Consider the following 13,831-nt stretch of genomic DNA (forward strand, 5'->3'; position numbering starts at 1 on the left):
AAGTGGTTTTGCTCAATAAATATTCTATTTAATAATCATGACCATTCTGCCCTCATCTTAGCATAAGAAACATCTCTACTTCGCTTAGATGTATTATCTCTTCACTTTTCACAGTTATACATTATGCACATCTGAAAAAAAAGTGAAAGAGAAAACCTGACCATTTTTTACATCAAGTTATTCAAGATTATTTTCTTTACTATTTCTGCATCTTGGCATAGGGAAAGGTGATTCTTCTCCTGCTACTGATTATTTTGTGGCCAGCAGGAATTGTTTGCACTGCTTTCTTCTGAGTCTCTGCAAACGCTATCATTCTTCTTTAAATATAGTTTAAGCTCTGCTTTTCCCCTACCAAATTATATCAGCTTTTCAAATCACTAAGAATATTGGTCAAGCATCAATGTAAAAAAATAAAAGTCCCACAACCACTGCTGGCACTTATTTTTGTATCATCAAATCAATAGTAAAAAATTTTGGTAAGGTAGGTAGATATTTTTACATACATTGACCCATGAACCTGTCTGAAGTTTTGTCTGAATGTTTTGTTAAGTATTCACACTTGCTTCCCAGTGTGTTCTTTCCATGATCATTTTTGCAGACAAATGACAAAATGCTGCAAAATAATTGGTCTAAAGGAGTTGTTTTGCATATGCAATGAAGCCTGTAGCTGTTCTGTGACACTTATATACACAATAATATTGGTTCTGAAGAAAAAATTACTGGTTTTATCCATATTGCTCATCGTACTGATTTTCAAGTCATTATGTAGCACAAAAAGAAATAAATAGTCAGCCCTCAAAATTGTAATAAAAGTTATTTTGGTTATAAGCAGTTATAAGCAACTTATGTTACACTGATCAGCAAATTGCCACTTGAAGTTATTTAAAAAATATTGTTTACTTACGCAAGTCAAAGATATCAGGAAGAAAATGTACCAAAAAAAAAGAAAACAAAACTGTAGGATACATATTCAGGACAGGAATCAACAAATTTAACTCTTAACAACTTAACTTTTAAGCAAGCCATTCTTCTCTACTTCATTAAGTCTATAATCCTATCTTATATCTCATCCAAATATATGTAATTCTACCTGTGAAATCGAAAGAACTTCAGGACACAACAGATGCGTCAGAAACAGAAAAATAAGTCAATATAAATATAAATAATAAGTCCACAGAAAAAACTCCCTCACTGCCCCCAATCTGTTTATGAGGGCAATTTAGTACTACGCACTGGTTAGTGTCTTTGCTTTGTGTTATGGTCTCTCTTGACCAGTTGAGAGTTACAACTTGTTCATCTTCACTTTCTGGTTTAGCCTCTGTAATAGTGAGGAGCAGCAAACAGGAAAGAATACTGTCATATTCTGAATCTTACAGCTTGTCTAATAACTGCAAGTGCACAAAAAATAGCAGAAACATAGTAGCTATAAGAGCAGTGCTAGCCTGTATCCTCTGTAACAGGAGCCAGTCCAGAACAGACAGGCAATTGACAGAATCCCTCATGTGTCCAGCAACAATCAGAAAAGGTGACACCCATTTTCCCAGAAGACAGAAATCTATTCTCCTCACTGTACTCATCTCCAGTTTTGTATTATTCACAGCAAGAACATGACTTTGACTCACACAGACAGCACTAGTCGTTTAAATAGTCCTCAGAGAAGATGAACAAACCGCAAGTTGAGAAAAGCACGTGTAGTAGGTGAGCCTGATTGACAAAATGCTACTGTGCAGGGGCACACAGGGCACTGTTGGAGAACTTTGGGGTTATTGTAACACACAAACCCAACCAACTAGTCCAGGACTCGTGACATGCCATTCACAAGCAACAGCAGGAAGAGAAGACTGCTCTCTTCTCTCTTCATGCATACACATATGGTATACTGGGTTCAAAATCCTTGGAAGCCTTTAGGGAGAAGCTGATAAAATAAATCTGCACTTGAAGGCTATCTGTAAAAATCCTATCTTTAAAGTCTGTTCCAAGGTCATCTAGCACAACTTACAAAATCACCTGTATAGCTACAACCAGGCCTCTCTGCTTGCTATGCTATATTTCCTCTTCATATGCTTAGCTAAAGGAGGTGTAAGAGAGTATTATTTTATACCATTGCCTCAGAGTTTGCTGATGAACATGTCTGAACATGTCCAAGCTAGTCCTGGGCAAGGGTTGCAAAATCCTTTGTCTAAGGAACAAGCAGATGGGCATGTCCTGGGACAACGAAAGAGAGATGAGATGCAGCTCAATGGCCGCTGAACACTCTTGTGTGTGGTACTCATCTCCGGGGAGATAGCCATCTCAGGAGATGCTTGCCTGGCACGCTAGCACAGGATTTGTCATGTAGGCAAGAGAAATAGAGGATAAAAGAGGGATCGACCACCATGAAATTTGGTATTATTCCATCAGAAACTTCATGAGCTGAACCCTGCTGCTGAACTCCCTCCTGGGCCTGCTGCCCGAGACATGCTGCTTTCTCCTGGACCTCACCGCTCCTTCAAGGTGTTCTACCATCTGAACCCTCACAAGCTGATCACTGTTTGCTGCTTCTAGGAGAAGCCTTCTCTTAGGAGAGACCTCATGAGCTGATCACTTTTCGCTGCTGCCCCTCCCGGAGCTGACCCCTCGCTGTTTCTCCAGTGCTGGCTGACGCTGTTCCTGGGCTGACCCCACTCTGCTTCTCCTGTGCTGGCCCAGTGCTGCTTCTCCAGGACAACTGCTTGCTGCTCAAGGCTGTCTGTCGCTGCTGCTGTTCTCCCCACTTCTGCCATCCCTGCTCTTCTGCTTCAGACCATGAGAGCCGCTTGCAACTGGACCGCCACTAGGATCCTGGCTGGTGACTTTCCCTGCGTTGTACAAATCCTTGCTTCTTTCCTATCTTTCCTACTGCTCGCCTTCCCCTCCCCATCACCCTTATTAGTAACAGTGTCCGCCTTCCTCTTCCCCATATCCCTGGTCAATAGTGGTAATAAACTGGTCGGACCAACATTTGAACTGTTGCTTCTTAATCTCACACCAGGTGTACACATAATCAAAGAACCTCATCTCCCTCCTTTATATTGGAGCGTGACAGGAGGATATTTTTATCTTTGCCTCTAGCTCCAATGGCTGCATTCTCCATGACATTTTCAGAGCACCCCAGGAAATCCATTGCTTTAGTAATCTATTCAGCATTTTGTTCTCATGTGGCAGCATATTTTAGAGATTTCATAAAAGCATATGAATTGAGCAGACACTTGAAAAATCAGGAAAAACAATTAATAAAAACATCAGCCTGGAAGTTTGCTAGCACATACTGTTGGAACAAGGGTGACTTAGAGAGGAAGGCATGAAAAAAGAAGATATAAATGAAACAACAGAAAAGAACCAAGGGAGGAAAGGGCAGAGAGAAATCACAGAATTGGAGAACAGTTGAGACTGAATGGGACTGCTGAGGATCACCCAACCCACCACCCTGCTCAAAGCAGTAAGCAGCAGGTTGCACAAGTAAGGTTGCTCTATTGTAAGGGATGTTTTCTGCCAGATGGAAAAAATAGGAGCTACCACGGAAGCAATCTCATTCTGTGACTGGAGATCAAGACAAGGAGGCAGTAGATGACACCTGTAATTTTACATCAAGTTCCCCAAGACTTAACAGAAAGTTGATTTTCCCAGTGTTGGAGTATGAGAATCTACCTTAAGCCTTAGCCTTCCCTCTGATCTGTTAGTTCAATATCCTCCCCGCCAAGAACTGTTGCAAAACATCTCTGTTCCTGCAAGTTGAACTGGAAATACTACATTTGATCCACACAGCACTGCTACAGACAAGAACTAAAGACTGTAGATCAGTTTACACTGTTAGAAAGTTAGAGAGAGCAGTAGCAAAGGAAAGCCAAAGAAGGTACACGAAGGTGGTTCCAAGTAAACACAGCTGAGAGGAAATGTCTGAGATGAGCATATAGTAAGTCCACAGAGAAAACATCTGTGGAATGAAGGAAATTAAGAAATTAGAAGGTAGGGATTTTTCTTCAGAGGGGCATAAAGAAAAATGTTGTTTGAAACACCATTCATTATTTAGACAACAAAAGATCTTAAAACATCATTTTTCATCAGAGTGAAGGCATTCCAAACTGGGGAGTTTTACCAAATGAAAAGCAAACTGCCAGCCTCTCCTAATGTGCATTTGTCTCTCCTCCAAACTACAGAGATGAAAGAAAGCCCACAGAAGCAAAAACTATGAAATTATATTGCACAGAAGGAAAACATTCTCTGGAAAGCTTTTAAATGTTGCCTTTTGACTTCTTAACAACATAATTTCTCAAGTGTACTAAAGAGCAATTTATTTTCTATTGACTCCTCTAGAGAACAGTATTTTGGTTTTGTTTGTTTTGCTCTTGTCTTGTTATGCCAACATGACAGGTTGGCACCTGATGCTGACCTTAATGGATTCTTGATAGAGGACCCAGCACTTCAGCTTAAAATGTTGTCAATTGCTGTTTAAATGAAAATCAAAACAACACATTTACAAATGCACACGTCTTTCAGGTTGTAAAAGATTTAATGGTGCTTTCTTTACCAATTCCTCCTGATTTGCTAGTTAGGATAAACAATAGTTCTAAATCTATGATTTTTTTTAAAAGATGCTTGGAGTCCCACAGCTAAATGCAAAGTTGTGCCTTTTCAGAACTGAAAGCATTAAAGATGTTTACTTAGAACTTAGATAGCAGCTATTACTGTAAGAAAGCTTTTATTTTAATGAGAAGTTAACATAATTTTTTACATTACCTAACAGAATTGATTCGGTCCCAAATGATCTCTGCACTGGCAGAAGATTCAAGAAGCACTGATGAATACTGGAGGTAATACTAATGGGATTCTATCCAACCAGCTTAGGTTTGATAGGAAATGTTTTCCTTGAACCATGTACACACTTACTAGATTACAGAAAGCCCCTGAAATCTTTATTTCAGCATTAAAACATTGTGAAACAACAATGAAGTGAATTAGCATTTAAAAAAAAAAAAGTTATGACTTTTCTTACAAGTAGCTATATTTTTGCTGCTGTATGATGGCTGCTCCAAAAGTAATGCCTCCTACTTCATTATATTGGCCCAGGAGGCAGATGTTGGTGGTACAACACTAGAGGTGGAACTTTTCCACAAATATTTTGTTAAATTTTGTTGCTGTGTGACAGATAACAGCAGAGGAACAGTCTGAAAGAATGGCATCTGTCATGGAAGCACATACGAAACAAAGCTGTGTAATTCAGTTCCTCCATGCACAGAAAGTTGCACCCACTGACATCCATTGACACTTGCTGAGCATTTATGGAGACCCAACAGTGGATGTGAGTATAGTGAGGCAGTGAGGTGATACATTTCAGCAGTGGTGACAGCTACATGAATGACAAGCTACATTCCAAATGACCCTGCATAGCTGTCACAACACAAAATGAAAAGAATCACAATCAGCTCATTCACACAAATCAGTAGATTGTGATCAGGAAACTGTGTATGGAGCTGAAATCAGCTTCAGTGTGTTGGAAATGATGGTGGCAACAACAGAATACCACAAAATTTGCACCAGGTGGGTCTCATGAGTGCTCACATAGGAACAAAAAGAACACCATAAGTAAATTGGTCAGGACCTATTGAAACAAAACGGGGCTGAAGGTGACAATTTTCTGGACTGGTGAAGGGATGTGGTGTCACCCAGGATCAAAATGGAGTCTATGGTGACGTGTGAATTCCCCATCAAAGAAAAAGTTCAAGACACAGCCCGCAGTGGGTAAAGTGATATGCACTGTCTTTTGAAATAGAAATGATCCCTCTGGATTTCTCAGAGCCCAGGCAAACCATCAACTCTGACTGCTACATCATCGTGCTCGCTATGCTGAATGTTTGAACTTCCAGTGAAAAACTGACAGAAAGAGTAGAAAAAATGAACTATTGTCCTGAATCCAATAATTTTTCTTCAAAAAAGAGGAAAAGAGCATACTCAAAATTTATATTATTTTAAGCAGACTTTTACAAAATATTACTAAGACATTCGTGTTAACTCCTGTTAACACAATATTAACTATGGTACACAGAACACTGGACTAGAAAACTCTCCTCTTTCATCCTGGTAGAATTTCAGCATGAAATAATTTCTTTGAGCTTTAAGAACAGCCATAACAAAAAAAAGTAATTTTTTTTTAATGGACACTTTATGCCAAATATCCGTGCTGACCTTTCTTTGGTGCTGAGCTTTCCTTTGATTTCACCCATTAACCTACAAAGAGGTTCCCAAACAGAAAAGCCCTTAATGCCTCCTGTCTAATTGTGCTCCAGGCTTCATTATGTTAACTGTCAGTGATTACTATAAAACTGTTAATTTATAATGAGAATTTAATTTTATAAATTATAAATTTATAATGAGAAACTAAACTCAGAATAAAACTGTAATAGAAAGCCAACTTTCACAAGATACAGTTGGGGATATAAATATCCCCAGTTGTGTCACACAGCCAGGATAATTTCCAATATTGCATAAAATCGAACAATACAAAACTGATATTTTAGAGGGGGAAGATCAGATATTAAGGAATTAATATCATTAAAAACAGTATTAAACCTACTACATAATACTAGTAAGCAAACACAACGTTTGGGTCAATGTGTCTTTATCTCTTTTATTTATTTTTCACTTTTCTCTTTACCCTTTTAATTTCAGTGTCCTGTTAACATAGGTAAGTTTTGACAAATATTTTCTCACATCTGGTTTACAGAATAAACCATATCTGAGCTCACCAGGACGTACTAGATTTATAAATGGATCATTCAGCCAGGTCAGTTTTGACAGATCTCCTAAATGTTTGCTAATGACTAATTCTTTGTAATCACACAGCTTTGAAGTTTGATGCAAGCTAAAAATTACATTCATCTAAGGCAAATGATCTCTCTGGATTCAGCTATTAGATTTCAAACTTTAAAAACTATTTGAAAAGGTACTTAGCATACAGTTGAAAATTAATGACTTCAGTAATGTCACCGGAGTTACAACTGTATGACTACATTTATGAAATCAGACATAAAACCCTGAGTTTTGTAATGTTATTCTGACCTAAAAACATTTCTTCCAATTAGAATGCTACTTCAGCTCAGTAAGAAGAAATATTAACACTGTTTAGAAAAACTACAGAGTGGGGCTAGTAATCTAATACTTATAAAACAGAAGAGTCATTTGATTTACCTGACTCTGCAATTCACTTTGTTGCTTCAGGCGTAGATTTTCTGGAGTATCAGCCACTGTAGTGAAGGACTGCTTTGGGTAATGTCTAAAAAAGAAGCACAAAGCCAAAGGGTAAACATTTACACATGATAAAAAGTCAAATGCATCTCAGCAATCTTTCTTAGGGTGTACAGACATGTTTCATAGTTTACTGGATCTATGTTAGAAACATTTACTCTAAAAATATTCTATTAGTAGTGCATTGCAATAACAGCATGAATGAGTTTCTGTAACAGATCTAAGAGGGAACAGAAGTATCTTTAACTCCATTATTCTTGGCATATTCATGTGATCAAAACAGATTAAATGCTTTAAAATTGAAATGTGTTTCAGAAACACAAAATTTACATAAAATTAGTACAGATGGAGTATCATGGTGCAGAAACCTGAAGAATCTAGCCAGGTTGTACGGCCATTTCAGGTACAGAAACTTGAATCCTTCAATAACAAGTGTGTCAAAACACTGCTATACACAGAAGAATCATATCTACTACCAAAGTTTGTAATAGCTCAGAACTGCAATCTGTCAGTCATCTCTTTTTTTATTTGAATTTTTACACATTTATAACATTACTATTTTCTATGGTATTTTAGACATCTTTAATAGTCAAATCCTACTCACTGCACTTAGAATCCATTTACAGAAATATGATTTATTCATTTTCATGAATGTATCCTGCAAATTTACAGTTAAACAAAAAACTATATTATAAGAAAGATCACCAAAACATAGAAATAACAGAAGTAGATAGGCCATTCTGAAAGAAAGTATTATTATGACACAGCAACACTCTAAGGAATCAGATTGTTACTAATTCATTTCAACAACCTTCAGTGTCAAACCAAAGATTCAGTTTACACATATATAGGAGTCACTCGTGCATTCAGTTACCACTCACAACTTCTCAGGTCTGTCCATTAATCCACTTTTGCCTCTAACATTTCAAGGGTAAAACAAAAAAAGCATGGTAGACTAATTTCTACAGAAAGACTAATCGGTATATAAGGAAGAGTTCAGAGATGGAGGATATTCAGTATCAAACATTTCCATGGTCAAACTCAAGATTATCTCTAATGTGTTCCTTCAGAAACTAATTCGGTCTCTACAGCTCCATCAGAAAATTTCTGTGCTTTGAAAATACACATTGTCTTTGTAATCAAAGTTATGAAGATTTGTTTTCTGTTTACAAGTTTCATTTCCATGGAGTGTGTGGTTTTAATTTTTATCTGGTAGATGGAGGATTAACATCATGGCAAGTTTAAAAATTTAAGGTGAAATACATTCCCACCCATTAGCCAATTGTGTAGGCACACATCACTGAAAACAAGAAAAAACAAAGAAAAAAAAAACCTAGTCACGACATCATCCAGCCTATTCCCTTGTCAGTACATCTAAGTCCTCCCAAGCCTACCAAGACTCTGGCCTCAGAAATCAGCGCTACCTGGGAAAGGTGTCCTTCAGCACATACAAAAAGGGGAATGTTGTGTGTGCTGCAAGAGCAACTGCCCATCTTCCTTTTCAGACTGGAGGTTCTCACATGGCTTAGTCACAGCTCCAGTAATACACAGAGGGACAGAACTAGGCATTACTTAGAGGACACAAAATGGAATCAGCACTTGCATGAAGCAAATGGTATCAGCTCAATGTTAATCCCTGGGACAGAAAGATAATTCCATAAAGAGGGGGAAAAGCCCCATCCTTAATTCACCTCTTCTATCTTACCCTTCCTTGTTCATATAGAAGAGAAAAACAAAAATCAGAGTGACCATCAGGAGGGTCATGAGCCCCACTTGGAAAGCAGCAATGGACAGATGGAGAAGGCAGTGAGCCACCTCACAGCCTGGATCTGCAGATATACAAGGAGGATTTCAGGAAGGAAAAAAAAAAAAAAAAAAAGAAAAGAAAAGAAAAGAAAAGCAGCCTCTCAGAAATCCAGAGAAAAATCCTGTAGATGACAGAATCCTTGCCCCTTAAAAAAAGCCATTGCCACACACAATTCAAACATGATGCCAGGAAAATGTCGAATGACAAAAGCTTTCCCATAAACTTTCATAGCACTGTTTTTTATCTTGATTACATACCGTGACTCTGGTACTACAGTCACAGCAACCACCTGTACTCATTCCCTTAAAGAGGAGAGCACAGAGTGGGAGCCAACTCGTGTGGGTTTTTGCCAAAACCCGTGTGAAATCTGCATGTGACACTAGAGCAGGTGTCACAAACACAGCTTTCACACTCTCTTGGCAACAGCAGCAGAGAAATTATCCTCCCCTTTATTCTGAAGCATATGAAAGCATACCTTGTCCCCATCCTACATCAGCTTTTATTTCTTGCAAATGAAATGGTAGGTTCCACAATCAGTATTCAGAAGCTCACAGGTATCTCAACAAGCAGAACAAATCACTGAGGCACTGATGTAATTTAAGGTCACTACTGATTTTAGAAACAGTACTTCCATTTCAAGTGGAAAAGGTATTCTTCATCTTGAACCCGTGGTGCTTCGATATGCTTCAAATTACAGTGTATACTGGTTATATCAGTATTCATACTTGAACATAGAATCACAGAATTGTAGGGGTTAGAAAGGACCTCCAGAGACCACCTAGTTCTGAAATGAAAAAACTGCTGATGTTGAAATCGTCCTATACATTGATCATATTAACTATTCATCACAACGTATTACTGTGATTTAAAAAAGAATCATTTAGCAAAATTAGATTAACAAAGCACGCTGCTTGGGTTCATAATTAACTATAGCTAATTTATGAAGCCACCTACATGGTTTATCAACCAGAAAGACATTTTTAGTGGTTTTGACTGTAAAAACTTCTGTATTAAATTTAAATCCTATCTTCAGTATTCACTTTTGTTTTAAGCTTACTGATACTGTGTATTCAGAATCACTAAAAATATCAGTATTTAAGACATTATCTGAACACTATTATCTGAAAACTATGCATTGTAACATTGCATAATTCTGTCCAAAAGAGAAGGCTTGTTAAATAGTTTTAAAATAATCAAATCCGCTTCTTAACTATCAGATTAAGACTGTATCACATCTCATCAGAATGGTCTGAATAAGGGTGAATAAATGGGTGGCAAGAGTCTTTAATTCAAAAAGCTCATGGCAATATTGCAGTTCCTGATAATCCATTGCTCAGTTTCCCTTTGTCTGAGATGATGTCTGAGAAAAGCAGAGAATTGGTTAAAGAGGTTGATGTCATGCCAGCTATTTAATAGCAGTGTCCAAAGGATTTTTTTTCTGTTTGTTTTAAGTCTTTGTTAGTAGTTTAAGTCTACTTAGCAATATGTCTTACCACGCTAATGCTATTAGGATTAATCCTGTATAAAGACCTATACAAGGAGGTCCAGAACAAATCAGCATACACAGTATGGTGTTTCTGCTGTGTACTGTATCGCTAGCTTCAGCCGCACAGCTTGATAAATAAATTAAATCCCAACTCAATCCCTGTTTCTATGAGAAAACTCCTTCACTTTTGAGATTCGAAAACAGTAACAGCAAAGCCTTCAAGAATTCAGGAAGTTACCTGAAAGTCTTCCAGGTTTTCAAATGACTAATCATAGAAATTTTCCCACCTACTTGTTTACTTGTAAGGCTTTCATCAGCTTTTCCACACTTTCAAACCAACAAAAGGAATAAAAATCATGTTCTGAGAGATAATGGGATAAAGATTCAGTTTTTCCGGCTCTGAAAAAGGTCAGATTCAAAGCTTGAGATAAATTCAAGCCTACTCTGGAAGTAATATGTTCATGCCTCATTCTTGCTCATTCTGATCTAAGATATGACTAAGAACATTTTGAGTATATTTTTTAACTGTAATGTTAACTGTTCAGTTGCAGAATTACAAAATAACAACACTTAACTAGATTTCTGCCAAATTATCTCTTCTCTTAGAGTATCCATTTGTAAATTATCCACAAGATACAAATTGTGTTATCTTTCAAACAGAGAATATCCACAAGCTGCACAAATGGAAATTATTTCCATTTTTCTAAGAATAACCGATCCATCAAATCTTTTCAGAATACCAATTATCATCAGTGTCTGCTACATTAGCCTATATCTGTGCGGTCCTAATTTTTGTTTGTAACAACTTTTCTTCAAATTAAAGTCAATTCTAGAAGATAAGGCAGTTCAGAAAAAGAAAGGAAAAGGAAAAAGAAAACCACTTGATATCAGCTGCAGTAATACAGGCTGAAACAAACAAACAAAATTAACAAAAAAATAAATCAATAAAAATAAATAAATCAGCATTAGAACTATTACAAAAAACACATGAACTGCTTTTACAACTAGCATTTCAGTATAATGTACGCAAGTGTTTCAAACTACAGCAGAATAGTGGATAATGATGTAGTAGTTTGGATGCAACCCAAGCTCATAAAAACTCGTACCAGGCAAGCAAGTTCCTTCTTAGACCTTTAAGGGCTCAATTTGTTAATCATGATCTGAGCCCATATCCACAAATACAATTCAATTCAGCACAAAAACACAGAGGAGAAACACAAATCACCAATTAACTTTCCAGTAAGAGAAATTAGATGAAATAATTTACTCAGGATGAGACCAGATATTAAACTCTCCTCAGCCAGGCTGTGTGTAGGCTGGCACTTCATCACCAGGTTCGAAGACTCACGGGACTGCTTTCCACTCCTTACGTTGAAACCATGCTCTTGTAGATAAAGAAATATAAGATGTACAGTGACAAAGAAAGCAACAGAAGCAGGGAAACCTTGCCCACAGCTGACTTCTTGCTTTGAAATTCTTGCTCTGAAGCTCTGGGATTTCCATGGGTTTTCTTTTTTGTTTTGAACATTCTGTTCAGGATTATTTAACTATGTAAGATTATAAAGGATTTTGGATGACAGATAATCTAGGTAGTGAGTAATACAGCTTTGTTTCTGTAGAACTAAGGCAATGAAGTGGGCGAGGGAGATTTGACAATTCCTCTGAACCAGCTTTGAAGACAGGATTCTCTGTCACCTACCCTGCTATATGAATAACAGATAATCTGCCTGCAATACATTTGTTTTGGAAAATATTTTCCATCTTTGTCCTTTGATGTTTGAGGGATTTTTTTTTTATTTAATTCACGCATCTGTATTTCTTATTTGAAGTAAAAAAGGAAGGTTGCTCCATGTATGCCAGCTAACTAAAAGTTCATGTTTATGAGAAAATGAACAACCAGACCCACATCACCCAGCACTGTGCTGTTGCCACTGTGGCATTTGATACCTGTCTGCAGAGATTCTGATCTGGGGCTGCTCACAAAAGTTAAGGTTAGGGACTGCATTAAATATTCTGACAGTAACTGGCTCCAGGGCACAGGTCAGAGTCTTAGTGTCCTCTGTTAGTAATATTTTTCCTACCCTATATTTCTCTCATTCTTTCCTTTAACTCTCTCCCAGATTCGTATAAATCCATTGTTAGGGAGACATGTGAGTTGCTTCTTGAGAAATTCAGGTCTAAAGCTTTTCATTTTTAAAGATCTTAAAAAATACAGCAGAAAGGAACATCCAGTTCATATTTTGGAAACTTACCATATAATATAAAGACGTGGTATAATACCATCAGCTGGAATACAGGTTCAGGAAAAAAAAAAAAAAAGTAAAATCCCAGCAGCACAGACTTCAATAGCGGAACACTCCGAATTATCAATGGAGCCAGGCTCTCACTTTTTCAATAATTTACTTTCAGATTTAGCTATTCCTCAGCATGGATGGCAATGCTTGGGGAAATAAATGAATCTGAAACACACTGAAAGCTACAGGGCAGCCCTGAGCTGTGCAGGAACCCCCCGGCACCGTATTAATGGACACTGACAGCAGATTGAAAAGCAAGAGCTGCTGTCGGAGCAGGACCTGCAGAACATGATCAAAAAGCTCAGGGAAGGCATAGGAATCTCTGGCAACACAAAGCAAAAAATAAAAATACTGACTGGAACAGCAAAATCTGCAAGAATTTCAAGAATGCAAGTAATATGACACAGAGATACCAAAAAAAGCAGTGTGCACTGCACAGGCCTAAAAGCTCAGTCCAACTACTTCAGCACAGCCTGCTATGATGAGTATTTATGAAACTTAGAGCTAGAAGTTTGCTCAAGTACTAGGGTTGACCTGAGTATAATTCATGGCTCCAGCAGTGACAAATTTTCTTATAAATTTCCTAAATTTTCCTGTCAATTACTGTACCACGAATGAATCTGCATCTCAAGCAGCACAACACTGAAATAGGCAAGCAGGTTCTAAATTCTGCTCTTACTTTCAGTGTGCATGCACTTTTTTTCTCTGAATTCTGGAATATTTTTCAAGTCACAAGAACCTTTAGGATAACAAATATTTGTATAAATGCCTCCTCTGCTTACCACAAGCTAGCATCTTTGTACTTTCTAACTCCAAGGATTCCCATCTTACATATGAAGACTACCAAATCTGGCTAGGCCAACATTTTATAATGTCCTTTCTGCTCCATGCTGTAATTTCATCCCCCGTTTTCTAATAAAAGGTATCAATTTTCATGAATCTTCATCAGGTAGTGAAATCTAATTTTATTCAGTAAAATCTATC

The 13,831-nt window shown here is 37.5% G+C and overlaps 1 protein-coding gene across 2 annotated transcripts in view; it reads right to left on the minus strand.

Moving 5' to 3' along the window:
• Positions 1-13,831, minus strand: part of NEBL (nebulette) — a 239,943-nt gene that overhangs the window by 161,594 nt on the left and 64,518 nt on the right. For both annotated transcript variants that reach the window (XM_065731349.1, XM_065731350.1), the window contains exon 3: positions 7,204-7,288. In XM_065731349.1, the coding sequence (XP_065587421.1) occupies positions 7,204-7,288 (85 nt within the window). The remainder of the gene's footprint in view (positions 1-7,203; positions 7,289-13,831) is intronic.

The sequence above is a fragment of the Cyrtonyx montezumae genome, unplaced genomic scaffold (assembly GCF_038088225.1).
Source record: "Cyrtonyx montezumae isolate F1298 unplaced genomic scaffold, pur_monq_1.0 scaffold_14, whole genome shotgun sequence".
Taxonomy (NCBI): Eukaryota; Metazoa; Chordata; class Aves; order Galliformes; family Odontophoridae; genus Cyrtonyx; species Cyrtonyx montezumae.